General features: G+C 46.2%; 1 protein-coding gene across 2 annotated transcripts in view; it reads right to left on the reverse strand.

The window, feature by feature from the left end:
* Positions 1 to 27,872, reverse strand: part of SMTNL2 (smoothelin like 2) — an 81,415-nt gene that overhangs the window by 26,348 nt on the left and 27,195 nt on the right. For both annotated transcript variants that reach the window (XM_006113292.2, XM_006113291.2), the window contains exon 2: positions 472 to 556. In XM_006113292.2, the coding sequence (XP_006113354.2) occupies positions 472 to 556 (85 nt within the window). The remainder of the gene's footprint in view (positions 1 to 471; positions 557 to 27,872) is intronic.

Genomic DNA, 27,872 nt, shown 5'->3' on the forward strand with positions numbered 1-27,872 from the left:
GGCACATGTGCAGGGCCTCGGAAAGTGCGGGGCCCAGGGCAGCCGCCCCGCTCGCTCTGCCCTAAATCTGCCGCTGGATATTAGGAAAAACTATTTCACTAGGAGGGTGGTGAAGCACTGGAATGGGTTCCCTAGGGAGGTGGTGGAATCCCAGCTTGATAAAGTCCCAGCTTCATAAAGCCCTGGCTGGGATGATTTAGTTGGGTGTTGGTCTTGCTTTGAGCAGAGGGTTGGACTAGATGGCCTCCTGAGGTCTCTTACAACCCCTAGGATTCTACGATACACCTAAGAGTTTGCAGGACCAGGGCCTTAGTGTACAGTACTCATGCTGAAACTTTTATAGAGTATGACACTGGCAACATTAGAAAATAGCTCAGTCCCTGACAGAATTGAGCACTTGACCAGCAGCAATATTTTGCTTTCAAAAGTCGGTCTTGAAAAGACTTATTTCAAGCATTTCTCTCCTCCTACCTGTCAAGGACTGTCCGTTTTCAACTATGGTAGAACTGGAAACTCTTCTAGTCTCAGGTTCATTGTGGTACTCCAGATCCAGGCTCTGCCAAAACACACAGGCAATACTTGAACGTAGTTCTGGCTTTCAAATGATTAATGGTGGTTGCCATGGCACCCAGCAGAGCTCCCATTGAGATCAGTTCCCTTTGTGAGAGTCTCCATGCAAGAGCGTGAGAGACAGCCCCTATCCCCAGAAAGGCAAATCATTCAGGGTCACACTTGATTACCTGAAGGGTCTATCTGCGGTCCAGTGCAAAAGGAGCACTGGTGATAAAGGGTTAAATCTTACACATGGATACACAGCCAAGGGAAGATTGGTTCAATGCAGACAGGAGGGGTTTCCAGTGCTTACGTTGTGCACTGGCACCTTTAGGCATTTCAGAGCTCTGACCCTTTTGACCCTGTTGCATTAGTTATGAATGTAAAAAAATTGCCAGAATCCTGGCCCCTCATTCATTGCAAATTAAACACTAGGGAGTTCCCTTTCAGTGGCCCAGAGCTTACACTAAGCTCGGGTAGAAGACTTTCTATAATCACCGGGGACACCGCACAAGTCAATGTCTGCTTTCTCCACCCTTGTTACTTTAAGACAGTGGTGGGAACCTGCCGCTTGAGGGCCGCATGCAGCCCACTGAGGTTCTGTGTGTGGCCCACGGGAGATTTTGTTTACCGTTGTGGCCCACATACAGGGTTGCTGGATTCTGCTGGTTTTCGGTCACATTTTTTTTTCCTAACGGTATTACAAAAGTGACACGCACATAAAGTAAGGGGGCTTTTGCTAGCCTCTCCATCCCTCCCTCCTCTCCTCCCTGCAGTACAGAGAGCCACATGCACAACCAGCCAGCCATCTGGGGCTGTTGCCGGGGGGTGGATGGGGTGTAGCTTGCCTGAGAGTGCTGCTGGCAGGGAGTTGCTTAGGTAAGTGCCTCCCGACCAGAGTCTGTGTCTGTCTCTGCAGCCCCCCCTCCCTCCCACGCCCTCCCAGACCCTGCACACCCTCCTAGATACTTCCCCCAGGTCAGAACACTCTCCTGCACCTATACCCCCTCTTAGACCCTGTACCCCAATACCCTGCCCCAGCTCACAACCAAATCCTCTGAACCCTCTTTCCCCCTACTCCAGCTGCCACTCTGCCTGCCGGGGTCCCTGCCCCCAGGCCACTGGCCCTGCTGGCTGCCTGCTGCCAGACCGGATGAGCTCCCAGTCACTGGCAACCTCAGTGGTTCCGGCTCTTCGTTCCAGCAACATCCAATGTTTCTATACCAGAGAGTCCCAGACCAGAGAGGTTCAACCTGTATTGTGACTGAAACCAAAGCCCTCTGATCCACAGAGCAGACAGGCCCGACATGCTTTTAATATTAGCAAATTCCACCATCAGCCACTTGTGGGGAACTGGAAGGCTGTCTCTACACTGGCGCGATCTTGCGCCAGAGATATGCAAATGAAGCTAAGCGTGGAATATCGCCGAGCCTCATTTGCATACCTAATGAGCCACCATATTTGCGGAAGAGGCTCTTGCGCTAGAAGGAGCTGTCTACACTGCCCCTTCTTGTGCAAGAAAAGCCCTCTTGCGCAATGCTGCTACACTGATTATTTTCAGGAATAACGGCATTGCGCAAGAGGGTTTTTCTTGCGCAAGAAGGGACAGCGTAGACAGCTCCTTCTGGCGCAAGAGCGTCTTCCACAAAAATGGCGGCTCATCAGGTATACAAATGAGGCTCGGTGATATTCCACGCTTAGCCTCATTTGCATACTTCTGGCACAATAACCCGCCAGTGTAGACATAGCCGAAGTGAGCACATCTGCTGCGTATTTAACATTGCGTGGAAAATAAAGCCTGATCTTGCTCCAAGTGAAGTCAAAAGCAAAACTCCCGTTGATTTCTTTGGGAGCAGAAGCTGGACTCAAATCAGTGCTGTCTACCTTAGATCAATGGTACACACTTTCCAGGTGAAATCCTGGCACTGAAATCAAGAGTGGAGACATTAGAGAAGGTCCAGAGAAGAGCAACAAAAATGATTAAAGTTCTAAAAAAACATGACCTATGAAGGAAGACTGAAAGAATTGGGCTTGTTTAGTTTAGAAAAGAGAAGACTGAGAGGGGACATGATAGCAGTTTTCAAATATCTAAAAGCGTGTTACAAGGAAGAGGGAGAAAAATTGGTGTCCTTGGCCTGTAATGATAGGACAAGAAGCAATGGGCTTAAATTGCAGCAAGGGAGGCTTAGGTTAGACATTAGGAAAAACATCCTGCCTGTCAGGGTAGTTAAACACTGGAATAAGTTGCCTAGGGGGGTTGTGGTATCTCCATCACTGCATTATTTAAGTGCAGTTTAGACAGACATCTATTAGGGATGATTTAGACCAGGGCTACTCAACATGCGGCCCATGGGTGGGAGCTAAAACAAAAAAGAAATCAATATAAATGGTTTTCTGTTGATATGCATTTTAGTAGTTAAATTCCTGGACTGTCATTGCTCATTAAAAGTGCTGTTATACGGGTGGAAATCTGATTAATATTGCATTTTATTAATATCAGCAGAACGGCCTTAAATGGGGTCTGTGTGTTGTGTAGTCTTGCCTTAATTTTTGTATTCATGCCCATCAGCGTGAAATAATCCATTTGCATATTTATTTGCATGTATATACAATTACACTTAAGTTGCGGCGCTCGGCATGTACTGTGAGTATCAATTTGGTCCCCAGGGCTTCCAAAGTTGAATAGCCCTGGTCTAGACAGTGGTTGGTCCTGCTGTGAGGGCAGGGGACTGGGCTCGATTAATTCTTGAGGTCCCTTCCAGTTCTATGATTCTAGGATCTCGCCCCAGGGCAAGAGATGTGCATAAAAGACTCAGTCTGCTCCTTTCAGTGAACTGTGTGTGTTCTTTATGCACATATCAGTCGTGCTTCACAGTTGTTCCACGCAAAGTGAAATCATTCTGCTTTATCGCCAACTTTGTCCTGTCTTCAAATGATCCTGCACTGTCTTTGACACCAAAAAGATATTTTGGCCTTGGAAAGGGTTCAGAAAAGGGCAACTAAAATGATTAGGGGTTTGGAACGGGTCCCATATGAAGAGAGGTTAAAGCGACTGGGACTTTTCCGTTTAGAAAAGAGGAGACCGAGGGGGGATATGATAGAGGTATATAAGATCATGAGTGGTGTGGAGAGGGTGAATAAAGAAAAGTTAGTTATTAGTTCCCATAATAGAAGAACTAGAGGACACCAAATGAAATTAATGGGTAGCAGGTTTAAAACTAATAAAAGAAAGTTCTTCTTCACACAGCATGTAGTCAACCTGTGGAACTTCTTACCAGAGGAGGCTGTGAAGGCTAGGACTATAACAGAGTTTAAAGAGAAGCTAGATAAATTCATGGAGGTTAGGTCCATAAAAGGCTATTAGCCAGGGGATAGAAATGGTGTCCCTGGCCTCTGTTTGTCAGAGGCTGGAGAAGGATGGCAGGAGACAAATCGCTTGATCATTGTCTTTGGTCTACCCTTTCTGGGGCATCTGGTATTGGCCACTGTCGGCAGACAGGCTACTGGGCTAGATGGACCTTTGGTCTGACCCAGTACGGCCATTCTTATGTTCTAATGTTCCCGTCCTGCAAAAGCTCCAGGACTGCGAAACGCTACACATGTGAGTAGTTCTATCGAATCCAGTGGACTGGTCACATGTATAAAGTTTGGTCTTTGCAGGATCGGAGCCTCGTGCAGGTGCTAAGTCGTTAGGGTGCACAGCACCCCGCAAGATCAGACCAGGATTCACATGCACACTCTGAAAATAAATGCAGAAACAGGGTGAGGGCCCGATCCTGCAACTACTGATGCAGGTGTAAAACTTCAGTGAACTGAACAGTCTCCTTGATTTTAAACTCTCTTGTGAGTAAAGTTAACCACCTGCATCAGGACTGACTTCAGAAGTGAGGCCTAAATTATTACAGAAGTATGCCAGCAAATCTATTCCTCTTCTGGGTGGCAAAATAAGACATGCATACAATCCAGTTGCTGAATCCAACTTACTGTAAATCTAAACCCTAACCAAGTCCCGTATTTACCTTGAGAATGATTTAATGGCCTTTATATAAAGCAGTGGTATAATTTATGACCAGTAAAAGTTTTCCACTGGGATAAGTTGTGGAGTTAAGTCCATAACTCTTCTCCACATTAGCTGGAAGGGTCCCTCATGTTTACAAATGAATCTTCTTTACACACTGTTTATAGGACGTTACATAAAACTACTTAAGGTTCTACACAAGTTCTTTCTAACTGAGGCAGATAAAATGACAGTAATTACAATTAGATGATATATGGAAAAAGTATTAGGGGAAAAATAAATATCCTAGTGCTTTGTGACTGAGTTTCAACTTTTCAAATGTTGTTGTTTTTGGAAAACTACACTGTGTTTTGATGTTTGCTAACTTAATTCCAGCCCAATAGGCCAAGAACGTTTTGTTTTTTATCATCTAACAGGACGCAATTTTTGGTTGCAAGGGACCAAGCACCCCGCCCCTCTCCCCCGCTTCCCCTTTTTGCAGTCACATGATTAAAAATGTTTTGGTTCTTATACCTGTATATGGGAAACTACAAGTTCCCAAATTAAAGTCTATGGGAAAGTATTCTGTCACTTTAAATAGACTTTACCTCTGATTGGCCCAAAAGTTAAAAAAAAATCTGCAACACATCTGTGTGCTAACTTAGTCTAAACAAATTATGAAACAAAAATAACAGTTGTGCATCTGGGCTATCACATTACATGTAAAACTGATGTGTAATTTATTTCTCTGGATTCAGAGTGCAGGATTAAACAAAACAAAACGAAAAATCTCATCAGAGGCAGGGTTTAAGGATGTTAAGAGGTAGGTAATAGGCTAATTGTGTAGTCGATACAATTGTTATTGACTACATGATTAGTCAATAAGGGAAGATGCTCAGTCCCAGCTCGCGCTGGGTCCAGGAGCTATCCCTGCTGTGCCTCTGAAATTTAAATGTAGTAGGAACTGGGCAGGCAGGATCATCTAAACTGCAAGGAGCAGTGGGAATAGGTCCCAAACCCAGCGCGAACTGCAACTGAGCAAGCCCGGCTCAGTCCCAGTTCTCGCTGAGTCTGGGACCTACCTCTGCTGCAACTTTGCAGTATAAATTTACTAAGTGCTGGGCAGCCTGACGTCCCAGCTCTTAGTAGATATGAACTGCAAGCTTGACCTCGCTGTGAGCAAAGGAGACTGCTTTGTGGCAGCCTGCTCCCCAGAGACAGCAGTGAGGCACCGCAGAGATGTAGGGTTGCCAGATGGTTTCAACAAAAATACCGAACCCCCTCCCCCCCACCAAAAAAACCACTGGGGAAAAAATTCTGTTGGGGGGGGAAGAGGAGGTGGGAGACCAAAGTTGTTGAGGGAAAAAAAAGGACCCCAAGAGTTATTAAGCAAAAAAATAAATAAATAAAATAAAATAGCATTAAAACAGCATGGCCCCTTTAATTGCGTGCAGAGTCAGAATAGGGATAGGAAGAGAAGTGATTGAGCACTAAGACCCAGGGCAGGCATTGCTTCCCCTTGCTCAGGTCTTTATGTTTTTTGCCTGTGGCCATCTTGTTTTCTTGGTCGAGCTAGAACCAGGTAAGCAGGGCGTCTGGGGACGTCCGGGGGCTGGGCCCAGTTGCTGCGTGTTGGAGGGTTGCCAGGTGTCCGGTATTTTTGCCTCCTGACAGGGAAAAAAAACAGAAAACACCAGACATTTCAGGTGCCCGGTATTTTCTGAATTTTTTACCGGACAGGAGGCAAAAATACCGGACTGTCCAGCTCAATACTGGATACCTGGCAACCCTACGGTGATGGTGCTGGCAGCCTTTTAAGCTGGATCCCCTCAGCACTGGCTCCTGCTTCCCCCTCCCTTGCTGCCTCTGATACAAGAAGCATGGCAATGCAACTAATTGACTACTTGCTTACATCCCTAGCAGGGCTGCCCACTTACACCATTTTATTCCAACACTCACAACATTTTGGTGTTTGTCTTAAAGCCCCAGCTCCGGAGATAGGTGATTTTGTGAGTCTCCCATTTTCTTTTTTAATGGCAATGTCTAAATCTTATCATTGTGGAGAAAAGCCTGGAAACATGAACTGAGTGTAGGGTTGCCAGGTGTCCGGTTTTGACCCGGACAGTCCAGTATTTGGGCTTTCTGTTCGGGAAACACATTGAGAAAATATAAATAAGAAAATATAAATGTCCGGTATTTTCTAAATAAGATGTAATGTCGATTGTGATGTAATGTCAAGTGTGTCCTATATTTTTGTTGAAACCATCTGGCAACCCTAACTGAGTGTGACCTCAAGGTGCAGAAATTGAGAGGCAGAGAAGTAACTCCTAATTTTTTTTTTATCATGATTAGGCCAATATCATGATTTTAGGGCCTGATTCATAACTTGTGAACTCACGGGCTATGTCTACACTACGATCTTCTTGCGGAAGAGGAAATGCAAAAGGCGCCGTCTACACAGCGTTTTTTTGGTTTTTTTGCACAAAAACCTCTTGCACAAAAGGGGAAGGAAGAGGAAATGCAAATGAGAGCTCTGCATATGGAAATGAGTGCTCCATTTGTATTTCCTCTTCCGCAAGAGGATTGTAGTGTAGATGTACCCATGAAGCGAAAAGAACTGCAGAGGGACACACACTATGCCCCACTACACCAGTGTAAATCTGAAGCAACACAGTGGATTGAAATGGAGTTCTTGGGATTACCCCAGTGTTACAGAGATCAGTGTGAACCCAACATGTAAGGCTTGGTTTACACTTGCAACAGCATGTAGGGTACATTTAGCTGTATGCCACAGTGACTAGCAGGCGGCGTCCACACTGCAGTGCGTAGCTACACACCATAGTGAAAGGTTCAGGCAGGGCAGAAGGCAGCAGGACACTATGCCTCTAAAAATAGTGCAGAATAGAGATGTTAAGAGCTTAACTGGTTAACAGATGCTTGTCTGTTTCCATTATGGTTAAACTCTTATGTCCTGCAGGCACACGCCTGCTCCCGTTAGGTGCCAGATCCTGGGGAGCCAGAAGCCACTCTGCCATGTAGTCTCTGCAGTGTAAGGCTTATACTGTAGAATCCACAGCACAGCTGGCCCCCCGGGGACAGAGCTGGCAGCTGTAGCCAGTGCTTCCCAGGAGCTGGCTTATAATATCCTGTAAGCCAGCTCCCAGTGCACACCAGCTCCAGCTGCTGGCCCCAGTCCCAGGGAGCCGACTGTGCTGCAGGCTCTGCAATATAAGCCTTACACTGCAATGCCTGCAGCACAGAGTGGCAGCCGGCTCCCCAGGAATTGGGGACGGCAGCTAGAGTCAGCGTGCGCCAAGAGGTGGCTTATGCGCACCAGCTCCCGGCTGCCAGCCCCAGTTCCAGGGAGCTGGCTGCATTGCAGGCTCTGCAGAATAATCCTGATACCACAAAGCCTGCAGTGCAGGGCAGCAGCCAGCTCTCCGGGAGCCGCGGGGACACCCCTCCACCATTCTTCCCTCCCTAATCCCACCCAGACAAAAACGGTTGACCGTGTAACCAGTAGGATTTTTAATGGTTGCATGGTTACTTTTAAAAAACCTTTTTTACATCCCTAACATAGGCACAGCTAGCACTGCTTGGATGTACAGAGAGCCATGTAGGATATATACATCCTAAAGTTGTAGGGTGTCTGTATTCAGCTTGCCTAAACTGCTCCTCCCCATCCACACTGCTATTTAGACCTGTGCCAGCTGGGTGTGCACTGCCTGTATGCTGTAGGCCAGAGGTAGGCAATAATTTTTTCAGGGAGGCCACTTCATGAATATTGGTACATGATCATGGGCTGGCTCCAAGCCTGCCAAAAGGGGAGGGGCCTCAGGTGGAAAGGGTGGGGCTGGGAGTTACAGAGAGAAAAAGTGTAAGTGTGGAAGAGACACATACTGAGGTTATGTCTACACTGCGCTGGTTTTGCGCAAGAACTATGCAAATGAGGCTAAGCGTAGAATATCGCCGAGTCTCATTTGCATAATTAATGAGCAGCCACTTTTTGCACTTCTTGCGCAAGAGCTGTTTTTCTGGGGAAAAAAGCAGAAAACAGCTCTTGCGCAAGAGGGTTTTTTTGCACACGTGTAGACGGCTCCTTTTTGCGCAAAAGCCTCTTGCACAAAAAGTGGCCGCTCATTAATTATGCAAACGAGGCTCGGCGATATTCCACGCTCAGCCTCATTTGCATATTTCTCGTGCAAAACCAGCACAGTGTAGACATAGCCTGTGTGTGATAGACTTTGTGAGAAAGATTGAGTGTGCGTGTGGGGGACAGACTGGGAGAAAGTTTGGCACAGAGACGGGAGAGTGTGTGGGGCTGTGTGGGACTGTACAGAGGCAGCGTGGCACAGACTAAGGGTGTGTGACAGTGACACAGAGACACTGTGTACTGGCTGCTGCTGGGTAAGTTTCTGAGAGCAGCCACGTGCTATCTCTTTAAGACAGGGAAAGCTGTCCTGCTCTCTCTCCTTTCTCCCTCATTCTGCAGAGATGGGGCATGGAGTACAGGGGCAAGTGTGTGTGTGTGAGAGCGCACAAGCCCTGAAATCTTAGAAACAGTGCACTGCCTCTTCAGACAGACACTCCTCTGAGACATCACTTACTCCATGCTTCAGACTAGAGCAGCTCCGCTGTGTGTCTCCCTCTCCCCAACCCCTGCTCTGCAGAGATGGGATACAGGGGCAGGGGGACTACAGGCTTTTGTCGACAGAGGCTTTGTCAACAGATACTGTCGACTTCAGATCTCCCCTCCCTTCTGTACAGCTAACAAGAGAACCCCGGGAGTAGCTTGGCTGCAGGATGGAACACAGAGGGGCAGCTGAATACACACGGCCGGCCGGCTATAAGTATGCACTCCTGCTAATCAGCTGGGCAGGCGGAGAAAAATGCTTGGTGGGCTGAATCCAGCCCCTGGGCCTGAGAGTCTGTCCCCATGTTTTGTAAACAAACATATTTTACCTCGGTTGCTCTCAGCACATTCTTCAGAGGGACAGAATTTTAAAAATACAAATTACTTGCTACTGGTTACTCGCTTGTGATTTATACAAAATTTTAGAGACATCAACCAACCCTGAGCTTAGTGGAGTTACTCACTGTATTAAAGTTAAGCTCATGCTTAAGTAGTTAGCCCGTTTGGGCCTGTGCATTCAACACCTTGCAGAAGTGACCCGAAGGCTCGTTTTTAAATAAAAAGTTCCAGGTTGTAACATAAATGGGGACACCTCTGACTCGTGTGTTCTGTTCATTAGCCAAACTTTCTGCTTTGACTTTTCCTACACACTTTGCACTGATGTTATTCATGTTGCTTAATCCTTCACTGGAAGACACTCAGGCCATGTCTACACTATGCAGAAGATTGACACTGCCACAGTCGATTTTCTGGGGTTCAATTTAGCTAATTCAAACTGAGAGGGCCCCCCTGTCAGTGCTGGTTGTCCTGCTCCTCACAAGGAGTAAGGGAAGCAGATGGGAGCATTTGCGTCTGCTGACCTCCTGCTGTGTGGACAGTGCGAAAACATGTCGACTCCAGCTGCGTAATTAATGTAGCTGGAATTGCGTATCTAAGGTTGACTTTCCCCTTTAGCGCAGACCTGGCCTCAGATAATGAGGGTGGAATAAGAAATTATATACAATAGAAAGGAAAAAGGCAGCTGACAGGTAAGTAATAATTTCCTTCTGCATCCATATTTGGTTTTCATGTGGAAGAAGTTAAACCGATGGTTTGATTTCATATATTTATGCTGTAGTTTCATAATAATCTATTAAAATAATTCATTAGTAATGTAGGGACAGAGAACCACACTGCATGTAAAATGCAGAAACCAAGCAATCAACCCAAGGTAAGTTTCATGAGCCGTACTTGATTTTTAGCAAACCTCTGTGTATTCCCACCCACAGACCACTCAGAACATGGGACAAGGATCATTCTTGCCTCACAGTTGTCTTTTAAATCAAACACATTCTCCTCTACAGTGTGTAGAATATACTGGGAATCTCCATTGTATTTTCCAGTACCTTAGATGTTTATATTCTTACTAGGCCCAATCCAAATCTTCACCAGCTCTTAATGATCTGTGCTGGCAGTGGGGTGGAGGGTCTCATCTACACGTTATACCCTCCGCAGTGTCAGGTGACCCTGTTCCAATGGCAGTATGAATTTACAGCTATAATCCTACTTTAGTAAAGTCAACGGAAGCCCTTCCTTTGAGTTCTGTGAGAATTGGCTGAGCCCGATCTTCCCAATCATGACTGAACCTTATGCTTTGCAAGGCTACGGCCCAGTTTGGGAACCACGGTTACCTTAGGAACAGTTATTCAGTTATAATAGTGCCTGAGATCATTACTAGGGTTGCCAGATAGTTTCACAAAAAATACTGAATCCCCCCCCCAAAAAAAAAACGCTGGGGAAAAATTGTTGAGCCAATAAAAAAAGGGGGGGCGGAAATGCAGCTGCTGTTCCAAGCAGCCTTCCGTCAGGCACCCAAGCTGGGTCTCAGGAAAAACAGAAAATACCAGACATTTTAGATGTCCAGTATTTTCTGAAATTTTTTACTGGACGGAAGGCACAAATACTGTACACCTGGCAACCCTAACCATTACTGGGATCTGATTTTTCCAAAAGTATGCGAAGTCACTTGAAAATCATGGCCCGTGCTCATGAGGAGGTAGAAATGTGATCGATACTAAGGCCCTGATCCAGTGAAGCATGTAAGCGCATGTCCCACTTCAAGCACATGAGCAGTCCCATTGGTGTCACATGATTACAGTTATAAGGCTATTCACATTCTTAAAGTCACACGTGTTTATATACTTTGTTGGATCCAAGCCTGTGGCAGAAAAAGAATTTGCCAGCATATTCCCGTTTGCCATCACGCTACATAAGTAACACATGCCTCCTTCGTTAGTTTATTGTGCTTATGAAAAGGCACCATTGGTTTTTACCACTACTTTCTTTATAGCTTCAATAACAGGAGTGACACATGCTCAGATTTTCCTTGGTTGCCACATCAAAATCCTCCTGGCTCCGGGGATATTAGAATGGTTACTCAACAACAATTTTATCCTCCCCTAAGGTACACCTCCCAGCTCCATGTGAGATACAGTGTACTGGGTCTGCACACAGTAAACTTCTGTTCATTACTTTATTAGTATAAGTTGGACCTCCCTGGTTCAGCACCCTCAGAACCTTACTGGTCCCAGATGAGGGATTTTTCCAGACCCAGGGAGGTAATTTCTGGCCTCCCACTGCCAGCTTCCCTGTCCTTCCCCTCCATTGGGCTTCCTGGCTCTCCCCACAGCCCATCTGAGATGTGTGCTGGGTCCCACCCCCCCGCCCCAACCCCAGCAACCAAGCTGGGCCGCGCATTGCCCGCTTGCATAGTGCCAGGCTCCTGGCCCCTCCCACTCTCTGCAGCGTGCCAGAATCTGATCCTGGAACATCTGTGGTCTGGAAGCCAGACCAGAGAGTTCTGGTTTATAGCGGTGCAACCTGTAGAAATGTAGATAGGAGAAAATAATTGCTATAAAAATTTGAATGTTTGGAAGCTCTCTTTTCCAGTATCCAAACTTTCTTAAAAGCATCAAAACTGCTCCAGGGCCATCTGAGCTACAGGGGGTAAGATTTTTAAAAGAGCTCAGCTCCCATTTGGACATCTAAATAAGGGCCATGTTTTCAAAGAGGCTCACACCCAACATGGGGCTCTTTAGAATGACACATAATTGGGTTCCCACAAGGGCGCTGGGCTCTTTAGAAAGCCTGGGCTAGATGGACCTTTGCATTCTACAGCATATCACATATACAGGGAAAATGGCATCTTCAAAAATATTATCTTGTCTCAATCGAAAATAACACTTTTGCCACTAATACTGGAGCATCTATTATTCTCTAGTCTAGGAGAATGTTTCTGTGTACTTACATGGCAAAGTGAGAGTGCATCTGACTTATTCTTGCTAAATAAAATCTGTAACATTGTCTACGGACGTTGTAATTTTAAAAAAAAGGAAAAGTTGTTTTGAAATGTCTCTGTACCCTGAGATTAGCAGCGGTTATTTTGCATGAATAAATGCAGTCACCAGCCAGGGTTCATTTGAGAAGAGTACAACAAACATCATCCGTCATCAGTCCTATTTTTATTCTATATTTACACCATGCAAAACAAGGAGGGACAGATCCTGGCTACACTACGAACTTTTTCCAGAAGAGGAAATGCAAATGGAGCACTCATTTGCATATTCTCGTCCGATCCTTTTTGCGGAAGAGGTTTTTGCGCAAAAAAGCGCTGTTTAGAAGGCATTTTTTTGTGCAAAAATATCCCTTTTGTGCAAGATCCCTTCTTCCTCCCTCCCTTTGAGGAAGAAAAGTGCCATCTACACAGAGCTTTTTTGCGCAAAAACCTCTTCCGCAAAAAGGATCGGAAGAGAATATGCAAATGAGAGTGCAATATACGCAAATGAGCACTCCATTTGCATTTCCTCTTCCGGAAAAAGTTTGTAGTGTAGTCATAGCCTTAGAGTTGCTCCATTGACTTCAGCGGAGCTACATTGGTTAACATCAGCTTGAGAGTCCGTCTCATAATATGTTGCTATATAAGGGCCAAGTCATGACATTCTTATTCAGGGAAGTCTCCCGTTTCATTCACTGTACTCAGTGGGAGATGGGACTGAGGAAGGACCTAGCGGCCTGATCCTGTTCTCTATGGGGTATTAGTCACCCCTGAGTCTGACACCAGGAGAATGATGCTGAGCTGCTTTAAGTAGAGAAAATTTCACTCACTATCTTCAGGGAAAGTTAGATCAGGCCTTTGCTAAGGAGCAGTTTCGACTCCCAGGATACATCTAGAGTACAGGCTTTTGTCAACAAAGCTTCTGTCGACAAAGAGCATCTAGACTACATCCAGTTCTGTCAACAAAGCAAGCCGCTTTGTCGACATGAGAGTGTAGACGCAAAAGACAGTGTAGATGCAATAACGCCTTCTGTCGACAGAGCTCTGTCAACAAAAGGCGTTATTCCTTGTAGAGTGAGGTTTACCGCCGTCGACAAAACTGCTGAGTTCTGTCGATGTTATGTTGACAGAACTCGGTGGTAGTGTAGATGCAGGTATAGTTTTGTTGACAAAAGGCCACTTTTGTCAACAAAACCCTGTGGTCCAGACACACCTCCAGAGTCCACATCTTACAGTGATGCTGTCAGAAGATGTTTAAGTTGTTGTGCTCTGGTAGGGCATGGTTTATAAATTCAAAATGGGCCTTCTTAAGAGCAAGATGCAGCAGTGTGGTGCCCAGTCCTGCACGTACCACGTGCTTCACAAGAAAGAGGATGAGATGCTTCCACTCAAATGGTGCTCAGCACCCCCACTGGATGAGGTGCTCCCACTCAGGCAGTTCTCAACACTCCCATTGGACAAGGTGGTGCTCAGCAATCCCATTGGATGAGGTGCTCCCTCTCTCCTCACCATGCAGTAACAAGCCCCATCATGCAAACGTGCTGTCACCCACTACAATCTTATGAAACCAGAAGTGAGAGTCCTTCAGCAACATGGTGCATCTTCATCCTCAGCACTGCCTTGTTTTGCCAAGGGGCTGTGCGCTAATGCCTAAGGAGTTGTTACTACACAGGAGAGAGATGTTGGAATCAGTGTGGAGAATTCTTTGAAAACTTCTACTCAGTGTGCAGCAGCAGTCAAAAAAGGAATGTTAGGAATCATTAAGAAAGGGATATATGGGAATACCTCATTGCCTCTATATAAATCCATGGTACATCCTCATAGACTCACAGTATCATAGAATGTTAGAACTGGAAGGGCCTTCAAGAGGTCATCAAGTCCAGTCCCCTGCACTCGCGGCAGGACCAACCACCTCTAGATCATCCCTGAGAGATGTCTATCCAACCTGCTCTTAAATATCTCCAGTGATGGAGATTCCACAACCTCCTAGGCAATTTATTCCAGTTTTTCCTAATGTCCAACCTAAACCTCCCTTGCTACAATTTAAGCCCGTTGCTTCTTGAATTGCTTCTTGAATTCTGCATACAGATGTGGTCACCTCATCTCAAAAAAAAGATATCTTGGCACTGGTAAAAGTTCAGAAAAGGGCAACAAAACTAATTAGGGGTATGGAACGGCTGCCATATGAGGAGAGAGAAATAAGACTTGGACTTTTCGGCCTGGAAAAGTGATGATGACTAAAGGGGATACGATAGAGGCCTATACAATCGTGCCTGGTTTGGAAAAAGTGAATAAAGAAGAGTTACTTGCTCCTTCCCATAACACCAGAACTAAAGGTCACCAAATGAAATTAATAGGTAGCTAGTTTAAAACAAACAAAAGGAAGTATTTCTTCACACAATGGACAGTCAACCTGCGGATGCCAGAGAATGTTGTGAAGGCCAGGACTTTAACAGGAGTCAAAAAAGGACCAGATAAATTCCTGGAGGATAGGACCATCAATGGCAGGAACAGAGTCCATAGCCTCTGTTTTTCAGAAGCTGGGAATGGGCAACAGGGGATGGATCACTTGATCACCTGACCTGTGTCACATACAAAGTCATATGTGGGTCCTGCAGCTTAGCTTAGCAGGCCCAGGATGGACGTTTCCATCCTTGAAGTACACAGCCTGGGACCCTGCAAGCACAAACAGCAGCTGACCCATATCAGCTTTAACCCATGCTTTGAGCTGGGAAACTTCTAAGCAGTAAACAAATTTGACCTCAGGCTCAGCTCATGAGAATGTTAAGAGTGGCATTGAGCCAGTGCACATGCACCCAGTAAACAACTGTAGTATAACTAGCGTAGGGAGTCTCGTGCCTGGTGAGTCTCACCAGGGACCTAGACCTCGGAGGGTGCCCTGGATCCCCTCAGCTGAAGCCATGTCCATGGGTGGCCTGGTGCCAGGTGACCGGAACGGGACTCCCCGCAGACTGAAGGGGCGTAAGCATTTCCATTGCCTGTTACTCTTTTATGCATTGCTCTGCCTGTGCTTATTGATGTAGCTGTATAACCATTTGGCAGTATTAACCCTGTAATAGTAGTGACGTAGTGAGATTAATAAAAGCACCTATCCGTAATCCTCCTCTTGTTGAAGTGAATTCATAATCCTGTTTGGCCATGGCCCTGTGAGTTGACAACCTGTTCTATTCATTCCCTCTGGGGCACCAGGCATTGGACACTGTCAGAAGGCAGGATACTAGTCTAAATGGACCTTTGATTTGACCCAGTATGGCCATTTGTACAAGCAATCAGCCCTCTCCACTCAATGCTGACTTAGGCCCTGGGCCAGCAAACACTTAAGCAATGTGCTTAACATCAACGGTACTGTTTGAAGTTTAATTATGTGATACATGTAAACAGGCAGTTAGCTCTCAGTTACACCAGTATAAAACTGGAGCAACACCACTGACTTTAGAGAATTTACTCCACATTTGTGCTGAACAAAATTACGTTCCTGGGGGCTGCCCAGAATGGGCAATTTCTATTCTCCTCCGAGGGCAGGGACTGCACTTATTCCTGATTGGAGTGAGGAAACAGCTATTGTGCCAGAGATATTCCTAAGCAATGGTCCATCCATTAAAGCAGACTCCACATATGGTTCACGTCTGCACACATCACAAATAGCATGAGGGACCAATTACACCAGCATAGCTCCACTGATTTCAGTGATTCATGGTCACTAATGTACAGGAGGTACCATGTTTTGACCATGCAGTGAGCAGGGATGACACATGGGTTATGTGCCCTGGTGTTATGACTTGCTGCCTTTGGTCAGGTGGTCAGGGCTGGACAGAGGCATGGGCTAGCCAGGCAGCTGACCAGGGCACCAACCCATGGGGGGTGCCTGATGGCAGCTGTAAGGGGCGCACAGCCTCCCTTACAGCTGCCATCAGGAGCCGCACACCCGGCTCCCACAGCGCCAGCCCTGCGGCGCCGGACAGCAGCACCCTTGTCCCCATGGCTGTGGGGCCCTGCTCGGGCCGGTCCTGCAGGTGGTTTGCCTCCTCTCTGTGCTGCATGAGGCAGCATGCAATCAGGGTTCAAGATCAGACCTTCCTCAATAGCCCTGCGGAGCAGCTTATTATTGATGATCACCCTTTCCTGAAGGATGAGCTGCTGATGCTGGGTTGGGGTGGGATTTTCACAAATGCTCAGGACCAGCCTAATGACTGGCCTAACGATGCTCCTACTGAAGTCAGTAGTAAAGGCTTAAGGATGTAAAATCCCATTTAATTAGTTAACTTGTTAAATGTTATGTTTAAACGGCTAACCAATTAAATGGAGCAAGCAGCGGGTCTGGATTGGAAGCACCCTTGCTCATGGCATGCCGGGGCCAGGCCCACCACGAATCAAGGACTAGTTCAGCTATAACAACATTGTGGCAGGAGGCAGGGTGGAGAAAGCCACAGCTATCTACTATATATTTCAGAGTTGTGTTTACGTGTCTGTCCCCCAGGTGGGGAAATGCACCCATCCCCCAACTATGCCTGCTACAGCTGCAGCTGCCACAGACAGGAGCGTCTCACCTGACCCAAGCTGCTGCAGTGAGAGAGGGCTGGGGTTGCCCTCTCTTCCTGGGGCAGCCTGCACAGTGAACCTCTCACCTCCAGTCCCACCCCAGAGCACTGACTTCAGTGAAGAAAAGGAAAACTTAGTTGATTTAAAGAGAAATACTGAGTAAATCTTCTAGCAATAAACGTTTGTAAAAACCACTGAGTATTTTTTCCATTTTTTTAAAAGGAAAACCTGCAAAGATTTCCACCAGTTTCACAAACAGCCACAAAAAGATTGGTCCTTTCTAGATCCTTCTTCCCTGGATAGTGTCAATTTACCAAATGTAGGAAATAATTTTCTCATCTGACCAAATATTTACCGACTATATTTGCTATAGATGAGGCATGCAGGGAAGTGTTACAAATTCACCTCCATGATGCAAGATGAGTAACAGAAAATCTCCACTGAAGCAGAACGTGCAGCTAACCCAGGTGTTCCTCTAGCATGCTCATTGCTTTGGCATGCAAGAAACAGGAGACACACTCACTTTCTCCAATTTGCAAGAAATTAAGCTCGGTCAAGTTAGGGAAAAGTAAAATCCTGGTTCCATGTAAAGTCCTTTTGACTTCACACATTCTGAATGAGGTGTCCAGATTGATTTAAAAAAAAACACACCAAAGGACCGCACTGTGCCACTGTTCTCTGTAGAAACCTCACAGTGTTAAACCTCACCTGTTAAAATAACACTTTGATGGGAGATAAGGTTCTGGCCTGGAGAATGTGCAGAATGGATTGTTCACTGCTGCTTAGAATGGTTTAAGGAGTCTCTATCTGTTCGCATGGCCTTTCAGTGGCTTGTCAACCTGGCTCTGTCCTCCCCTCTGCTGTCAGACCCAACTCTGCATTTGTCAAGTCCCTCTTGACTGGGTCTTCAATAGTCTTTCTACACTAAATGGGAAGCAGAGATTTAATGATTTCAGCAGAGGCTAATCAGCCAGAGGTGTCATGAGTGTGTTATGTGCCATGGGGCAAAGGCAAAATTTGCACCCTTCCCCCTCCCACCCTTGCTGCAGCTGCTTGGCGAGGCCCCAAATCTGGTGCACAGCTGAGCCCAACCGGGGGGAGGGGGAGGGAGCTTGTTCTGATCTTACCCCACCCCCTCCAGTTTGAGGGCCAGACCCCGCATGCACTAGCCCTCCAGCTGAGGTGGAAGAGGGTTGGGCTGGGGGCAAAGAGGTGGGGAGGAGGTGACTTCAGCTGGCGGCTGCAGGGAGAGGAGGAGAAGGCGAGCAGAGGGATAACAGGGGAAGTGGAGGGGGACTGAATTGGCGCCCCACTAGCGTGGCACCCAGGGGAAACTCCCTCCCCCCCCCCCCCCGCACTCTCCTTAAAACACCAACACTGTAAATAATCCACCTCTTAGGACATTTATTGTCTAATGAATTACTTATTTTTCTAACTACAGACAAATAGAAATTATAAAGTTTTTGTGGTTTACATTCTGTTAAATAAGTTTTTCTCTTTAATTTGTTCATATCCCGTTCTCATTAGGTTTATGTCTTTTACATTAAAAATGTCAAATTCTTAAAATATGAAAGTTTTATAAAACACGAGAGAAATAAATGTCATACAATCTAAATATTAATTTCATCACTATATTTCAGTCAAGCATTTAAAACCACTATTAGAGCTAACGAGTAACTTGTTGCTTTAATGAATAAAAGGTAAAAAAGATTTTGAGCATATCACATTTATTGTAAGCAATCGGTAATGCTTCCTAACTGCCTAGTAACTTACCTAGTTAACCCAGTTGTTTTTCATACTATCGCACAGTGATAAACTACATCAGTGTTACCATCTACATGTTTTGTTAGTCTATAAAGTGCTACCAGACTATTTGTTGTTTTTTATGAATGTAAGAGAGTAGCTTACCTGTTAAAATAACACTTAGAAAAACTTGTAAATAAAACTAACACAAAACATGAGAATTACCCTCACTTTCTTGAAGGCACTTTGAAGCCATAAGCAGCCTTACAAGCCTGGCTTTCTGTCTGCCACGAGGACATTTTCCTTCAGACTGCCATTAGATTCTATCCTTAAGTAAAGGAGAGAGGTCTCTCTGAGCTGCTCTTCCAAATTTCACACAAGCCATTCAACTGAAGCCATGAATGTCAAGATTCAAGGCCAGCCTTGCCTTGACTGCCTCTCCAGGTGTTCACAATCACAACATCCAAACATGTATAAGACTTTTAGTTGAGAAAGCCATGATAAACCCTAGTCTCTGCTATGACTGGGAGATATGGGTGACCTATAGAAAACACCAGCGTGGGGGGGATCTATCACTTCAGTAATACCAAGTCCTTTAGAACTGAGGCCAGGATTATCCAGCACCAGCTGAGGTAGAGCAGGCACTATGTGCACGTCTGATATATTTTGACCAAAACTCCTGCCTGCCCAACTTGCCAAAGGAGAAAGGAAACAGGGAAGCCAAAAGGAATGGCATAGAGCAGTGTTTCTCAACCTTTTTTGATAAGCTTCAGAGGGGTAGCCAAGTTAGTCTGTAACAGGAAAAACTTAAAAAACAACGAATAGTCTAATAGCACTTTAAAGACTAACAAAACACATAGATGGCATCATGAGCTTTCGTGGGTGGAAGTGGGTTTTGCCCACAAAAGCTCATGAGACCATCTACATGTTTTGTTAATCTTTAAAGTGCTACTAGACTATTTTTTAAGTTTTTCCTTTTTTTTTTTATAAAGTACCTTTTAAAAAAAATAAGTATCCCCAAGGCACCAACCCTCTCCCAGAGCCAGGCACCACCAGCCCCCCATCCCAATACCCCCCCCCCCCCGCAGAGCCAGGCACTGGAGGTACAGGACGGGTAAGGTAACCCTACCTTTAAAGTGGCCGCTTCTGCTGCCTGTCCGCCTCGGCTTGATCACGGTTTGTACAGGGAGGCAGCAGGTGGCCCGCCAGGTGCTCAGAGTCCGAGCTCACCGCTATGCATCACATGGGCCTATGCACTCTAGTCCCACCCCAGCCCAGTGCCCCCCTAGCGTGGTGCCCGGGGGCAACTCCCCCCACTTGCTGTGCCTATGTAATCAGCTCAAGTTTTCCTGGGCTTAGGAATTTCTTCTCTAAGAGCCCCTAATTCCCTTGTCAGGGACAGCCAGACCAGGCCTTCTCAACTCCTTGGTGTTCCCTGAGCGATTTCCTCACTCAAGAGTCTTCCCCAGCGTCTCCCTCTTGGGTGCGTTGGTTTGTCTAACAGCGTCTCACAAGCCTGCTGGAGAGATCCTCTTTCTGCAATCCCTCTGGCAGCCTCCCTGCCTGCCTTTCTTGCTGCCCTTTTATTGTCACAGCACAGCTGCTATGCGAGGCTCCCAATCAACTCCAGCCGAGCAGGCGGGCAGCGGTTTTGGCCACCGAACCAGCATGGGCTATATAGACTGCATGACAACTACAAATAGCACAGTTGTGAGCTGAACGTGTGTAACCCCAGGGCTGAGTCAGTGCAAGAGGGAACAGGCTGTCTGTGAGTCAGTGTTCCATTCCTAGCCCTGCTGTGGATTTCCTCTGTGACCCCCAGCCAAGCCACTTGTGCTGCCCTTTTTAAAAGTAGCCTCTAATTTTGGGTGTCCGACATTAGACTCCTGGAACCTGGTTTTCAGAGGCACTGTCAGTGATGGCTCCTCTTCCCCTTCTTCCCCCCAGCTGTATGAGATTGTCTTCTGTATACACATATGCATAACTCGAAGATGCACTGGACAAAATACCTCATGTGACCTGTCATGATACAGCCAGGAGAATAACCAGGGACTCCAGGGAGAGTAAAAGATCTTCCCTGGCTTGAAGGTTTGCCCAAAATAAAAACAGTCTTATTGTAAGTTTGCAGCAAGCTGTAGTGTGTTATATAAATACTAGCTATGTGTTTTCTGTTATTTTAAATTTGTAATTTACTTTGCTCTGTCCATTTTCACTTGCAAAAACACCAACTATCAAGAAACTAACAATTGCATCACTAGAGTTGGCAACATGTAAGTGTAAGTAATCCATTTATATATTTAAGAGTGTGTCTGTCTGCAATTCTGTTTGTTCAAGAACTAAACAGTAAGAGCTAGGGCCACCAAATTTGGTATGTAGCTTCCTCTTCTCCTAACGTAAAGCCAGGTCAGGGTTTGGTGGAGTCAGGACAACTGGAAGTCCCAGGAAAGGGACAGTTTTCCATAACATCCACAGGCAGGGGCTGCTGTTTGGAGGGACACAATATGAGAGTGCCCACGGGGGCAGTGAGCCTCCAGAGGAGAGCTATATGCAGAGCATCCACTGGGGGGTCATCTTGTCTGCCAGCTCAATGAGTAAGTAGTGCTTCTTCCCAAACCTTGCCCCCATCCCTGCCCTTGGCCACAGAGAGGGGGAGAGAAAAAGGCCCCTGGTGGCTGGGGAAGCCCGGGGGGTAGGGTTGCTAGGTGTCTGGTTTTGAACCGGACAATCCAGTATTTGAGCTTTCTGTTAGGGAAACAAATTAAGAAAATAGAAGTGAGAAAATAGAAATGTCCGGTATTTTCTAAATAAGATGCAATGTCGATTATGATGGAATGACAAGTGTGTCTGATAATTTTGCTAGAACTATCTGGCAGCCCTACTGGGGGGAGCGAACAGGCCCTTGGTGACTGGTGAGGGATTGGGGGGGGGGGGGAAGACTAGGCCCCTGGCAGCTGGGGTATGGGGGGCTTAGAACAGGCCCCTGGAAGCTGGGGGGTGGAGGGCAAGAACACACACGCCTCTGGCAGGCAGGGGGATTCCTCCCGACCCTGAGCTCCTCCTTGTCACCCAACCCTCACCCTTGCTACCCCACCTCCTATACCCCTTCTCCTGTACCCCCTCCTCCACATTCCCAAGGCCCTGCCCTGAAGTACCTTGGCAACTCTGGCTGAAATCCTGGCCTTGCTGAAGTAAACATGAATGTACATGAGGAAGGGTAGGGTGGATACTAGTCTAATAGGTCCTATTGGAGGTACAACGTCCGTGCCAAATTGGGTAAAGAATGTGAGTGAGGCCAAACAGCAAAAATTAAGATGTTTGTACACCAATGCAAGGAGCCTGGGTAACAAAATGGAGGAACTAGAGCTATTGGTCCAGGAAGTGAAACCAGATATTATAGGAATAACAGAAACATGGTAGAATATTAGGCATGACTGGAGTACAGGTATTGAAGGGTATGTGCTGCTTAGGAAAGACAGAAATAAGGGTAAAGGTGGTGGAGTCGCATTGTATATCAAAGATGAGGTAGATTGTAAAGAAATAAAAAGTGATGAAATGGAGAAGACAGAGTCTTTTTGGGCAAAAATCACATTGGGGAAGAAAACTACCAGATCCTCCCCTGGGATAGTGCTTGGGGTGTGTTACAGACTACCAGGTTCCAATTTAGATATGGATAGAGACGTCTTTAATGTTTTTAATGAAGTAAATACTCATGGAAACTGCGTAATCATGGGAGATTTCAACTTTTCAGATATAGACTGGAGAACAAGTGCTAGTAATAATAATAGGGCTCCGATTTTCCTAGATGTGATAGCCGATGAATTCCTTCATCAAGTAGTTGCTGAACCAACAAGGGGGGATGCTATTTTAGATTTGGTTTTGGTGACTAGCGAGAACCTCATAGATGAAATGGTTGTAGGGGACACCTTGGCTCGAGTGATCATGAGCTAATTCAGTTCAAATTAAATGGAAGGATAAACAAAAATAAATCTGAGACTAGGGTTTTTAATTTCAAAAGGGCTAACTTTAATAAATTAAGGAAATTAGTTAGGAAAGTTGATTGGACTAAAGAAATTATGGATCTTGAGGTGGAGGAGGCCTGGGATTATTTTAAGTTAAAGTTGCAGAAGCTGTCAGAAGCCTGTATCCCAAGAAAAGGGAAAAAATGTATAGGCAGGTGTGTTAGACCAAGTTGGATGAGCAAGCATCTCAGAGAGGGGATTAAGAAAAGGCAGAAAGCATATAAGGAGTGGAAGATAGGAGGGATCAGTAAAGAAAGCTACCTTATTGAGGTTAGAGCATGTAGGGACAAAGTGAGAGAGGCTAAAAGTCAGGTAGAGTTGGACCTTGCAAAGGGAATTAAAACCAATAGTAAAAGGTTTGTGGAAGAAAATTCTTCCACAGGTATTATAGCCATATAAATAGGGAAAAAAAAACAAAAAAAGAAGAAGTAGGACCACTAATTACTAAGGATGGAGTGGAGGTTAAGGATAATCTAGGAATGGCCCAATATCTAAACAAATACTTTGCTTCAGTCTTTAATGAGGCTAATGAAGAGCTTAGGGATAATGGTAACATAACAAATGGGACTAAGGATATGGAGGTAGATATTACCATATCCGAGGTAAAAGCCAAACCTGAACAGCTTAATGGGAGTAAATCGGGGGGCCCAGATAATCTTCATCCAAGAATATTCAAGGAACTGGCACATGAAATTGCAAGTCTATTAGCAACATTTTTTAATAAATCTCTAAATTCAGGGGTTGTACCATTTGACTGGAGAATTGCTAATATAGTTCCTATTTTTAAGAAAGGGAAAAAAAAAGCGACCCAGGTTTGTTAGTTTGACATCTGTACTATGCATGATCTTGGAAAAAATGTTGAAGGAGAAAGTAGTTAGAGACATTGAGGCTAATGGCAATTGGGACAAATTACAACATGGTTTTACAAAAGGTAGATTGATCGTGCCAAACCAACCTGATCTCCTTTTTTAAGAAAGTAACAGATTTTTTAGATAAAGGAAATGCAGTGGATCTAATTCTATCTCGACTTTAGTAAGGCATTTGATACAGTACCATATGGGGAATTATTGGTTAAATTGGAAAAGATAGGGATTAATATGAAAGTTGAGAGGTGGATAAGCAACTGGTTAAAGGGGAGACTATACAGCGTGTCATACTGACAGGTGAACTGTCAGGTTGGAGGAAGGTTACTAGCGGAGTTCCTCAGGGATCAGTTTTGGGGCCAATTTTATTTAATCTTTTTATTGCTGACCTTGGCACCAAAAGTGGAAGTGTCCTGATAAAATCTGCGGATGACACAAAGTTGGGAGGTATTGTCAATTCAGAAAAGGATCGGGATATCATGCAGGAAGATCTGGATGACCTTGTAAATTTGAATGATAGCAATAGGATGAAATTTAATAGTGAGAAGTGTAAGGTTATGCATTTAGGGATTAATAACAAGACATTTAGTTATAAGCTGGGGGCACATCAGTTGGAAGTAACGGAGGAGGAGAAGGACCTCAGAGTCCTGGTTGATTATAGGATGACTATGAGCCGCCATTGTGACATGGCCGTGAAAAAGGCTAATACGGTCTTGAGATGTATGAGGCGAGGTATTTCCAGTAGGGATAAGGAGGTGTTAGTGCCATTATACAAGGCATTGGTAAGACCCTATCTGGAATACTGTGTGCAGTTCTGGTCTCCCATGTTTAAGAAGGATGAATTCAAACTGGAACAGTGCTCTTAAGTACCCTGTGCTTGGTTTTTTATGTCATTAGGATGTGGAATGTAGTGGGCCATCCACACAAGGTCTTCATTTAGACCTCTGTTGCAGGTATCAAAGTTGTAAATGAAATTAAGTCCTGCAGCCTCTCTTCCAAACTGGTTTTGAAATTGGCTTGCAATAATATAGTTACTTCGAGATCCATTAATGAGTGTCTTCATGACATAGATCACATTGGTTGATGTGCAGTTATATATGAGCCTCTGATGTGGTGGTTTATGTAGTTAGGTCCTGTGATGTCACTTGTATAGATGTGTGGATAGAGTTGGCTCCAGAGTAGGGATGTTAAATATCGGTTAATTGAATAGTTGAGTCACCTCATGAATTCTTATTGGTTAGTCGACTATTCTATAGACCCCATGGGTAGGGGCAGCAGCTGAGGAGCCCCCTGCACTCTCCACTGCTGCCTCTGTATCAGAGGCAGCAGTGTGGGGTGGCAGGTGGGAGCTAATCTCCAAGGGAAGCCAATTTAAAAACCAGCTCCCCTCACGGACCAGCTTCATGTTGCCCCATGTTGCTGCCTCTGTATCAGAGGCAGCAGCATTGGCTGGCAGCAGTCCCTGTCTAGGGGGCGGGTCTGAGCTCCCAGACCCAGCACAAGTCAGAACTGAGCCGGGCTGCTAGCCCTCCTGGCTCCTAACTTTAAATGCAGGAATGAGCCGGGCTGTTGGCCAACCTGCTAAAAAATTACTGGCAAGGGGGAGAGAGGGAAATATGTGTAGTTTATAGCATCAACCTATAAGCTTTTCGTTTATCAGTTAATTGACTACACTATTACATCGCTACTCCAGAGCTGATGGGGGGAGGGGGAGGGTGTTCCTGGAAAAGTATGATGAAGGTGTTGCTACATGGTTACTGGAAATAATTTGTTTGAGGTTAGGGGGTTGTCTGTAGGCAGGGCTGGATTAAGGGAGGTCTAGCCCGGCAGCTGCCTGGGGCACCAACCTATGGGGGATGCCTGATGGCAGCTGTAAGGGGCGCCGCACACCTGGCCGCGCAGCCCCTTAGAGCTGCTATCAGGCGCTGTGTGCCCGGGGCTGGGAGCCGTGCAGCACCCCTTAGAGCTGCAATTAGGCGTCGCGTGCCCAATTACAGCTGTAAGGTGCACAGTGTACCGGGGGGCAGGGCCGTGCATGCGCCGTGCACCCGGGGACGGAGCTGCACATGCATCATGCGCCCGCTGCCCGGGGCACAGGAATGGCTCGAGCCAGCCCTGTCTATAGGCAAGAATTAGCCTATCCCCAAGGCTTGTGAGGGGTCATTTTCCAGGATAGGCTGTTGATTGCTGATAATGCATTGGAGGGGTTTAAATTGGGGACTGTAGGTGATGACAAGTGGTGTCCTGTTGTTTTCTTTGTTGCGCCTATCTAGAAGAAGCTGATGTCTGGGTACTCGTCTGGCTCTGTCAATCTGTTTTTTTACTTCTTCAGGTGGGTATTTTAGTTCTAAAAATGCTTTATATAGATCCTGTAAGTGTTTGTCTCTGTCTGTGGGATTGGAGCATATCTGGTTGTATCTTAGGGCCTGGCTATAAACAGTTGATTGGGAAATGTGTCTTGGATGGAAGCCAGAGGCACGAAGGTAAGTGTAATGGTCAGTAGGTTTCCAATATAAGATGGTAGAAATGTGTCCGTCATGTAATTGTCCTTGAATTCTACAGGGGTTTCAACAACTTCCACCTCACCAACTGTACTGTACTGTCAAGGAAGTGGATCTCTTGTGTGGACTGGTCCAGGCTAAAGCTGATAGAGGGGTGGAAGTTGTTGAAATCCCTGTAGAGTTTTTCCACTTTTCAGTTTACTAGATCCTCCCTGGAGGAAGCTGAGCCACAGAACAGGGATAGGAAGAGATGGTGTGATGTAGTGTTGGTACCTTGCTGGTTGCTATGCTGGACGGTAGGCTGTGGGTGTTCTCCGCTGGCGGCTGTTTGTAGCACGGCCCAGCAGGACAGGAGATGAGTCATTATGCAAGGGGCTCCCAACCTGTCGGACCAGTTGCCTCCCAGGGAGAGAAACAAAGGAAGGAGGGGAGGGGAGGCCAGCCCCTGGCTGGGGGGCAGGGCTGGAAGGGACGTTTTTTAGTTTTGGTCTGGGAAGCAGGGGAGAAGGAACTAGGGAAGGGGCTGGGATTGTAGGGCCCAGCCACCCCCCATCACAAGGGGGGCCACTGAGGCCTCCTAGCCCCAGTTCCTGTAACCAGATTACATGTGTGCTGTGCTGTATCTTGGAGAAGCAATAAACTCCCTCTATTCTACTGGCTAGCAGAGTCTGTTCGTGCCACTACGGGGGTGCAGGAGGCATGGAAACCCCGATGGGCCGTCACAGATGGGTAGGTAGACATTAAGACCCAGCGGTGCCCCCAATTTTCAGGTGCCCCATGCAGCTGCATGGAGGTAAGAATAGCCCTGAAACACAGGAATGTAAAAGATTTCATAGTGTTTTAAGGTCAGAAAGGACCATCTAATGGTCTAGTAGTGTATCTTCCTATGTATCAGAGCCCATTACATTTCACCACGTTACCTCTATGGGCTATGCCAGCAGGAGATTGGTGCTTCTGCCTGCTTTAGTCACACCGTGCAGGGTTTGCAGTCTCGTCAGCCACCTCTTCGAGCAAACCATCCAAAAGCTGCAAATGCAAGACAAACTGCTGTTCTGCCAAACCAACCAGAAGCCCAGCCACCAGCGTTCAGGATGGCAAATTACAATTAGTCCATCTGGAGGCAGGAAATACTGATCACATGACACTATAGTCCTCATACCCTTGAGTGCAATACTTTGCAAACAGATCTTCCTGATCACACTTGGAACGGTGGTAGGAAAGCCTCCTCTGATGCCAGCAACTGGTATTTGATGGAAAGCCCTGCCAGCTGTCCCAAGCCCTTTCCAAGAAGGGACAAGGAGTTACCGCGGTCCCTGTCTCAGCCAAGTCATCCCTCTTTTTTGCCAGCTGGAGTGCAGAAAGCATGTGGTGCATGCTGGAGGAGCACAGGCGTGACTCATTAAGTTGCTGCCTTGCGTTTAGCGGATGGCATGTGACACATGATGAAAGGGACTCTCCTACGCTAGAATCCGAACAGAACACTCTTGCTACATTTAAGATGATCCCATTCAGACAGGTGCAGAGCCCAACTACAAACACTGCAGAAAGATCAGGGAGAGAGAGTTACCACCCACATGTCAGAGGTGAGTAGTGAGCAAGGACAAAGGGCCTTTTCCTCCACAATCAGAGGTAGGTAGATGGCGAGGGCATGTGGGGATTAAAAAAGTTGACAAAGAGCAACAGATTTCCCA

This window comes from Pelodiscus sinensis, chromosome 21, assembly GCF_049634645.1.
Source record: "Pelodiscus sinensis isolate JC-2024 chromosome 21, ASM4963464v1, whole genome shotgun sequence".
Taxonomy (NCBI): domain Eukaryota; kingdom Metazoa; phylum Chordata; order Testudines; family Trionychidae; genus Pelodiscus; species Pelodiscus sinensis.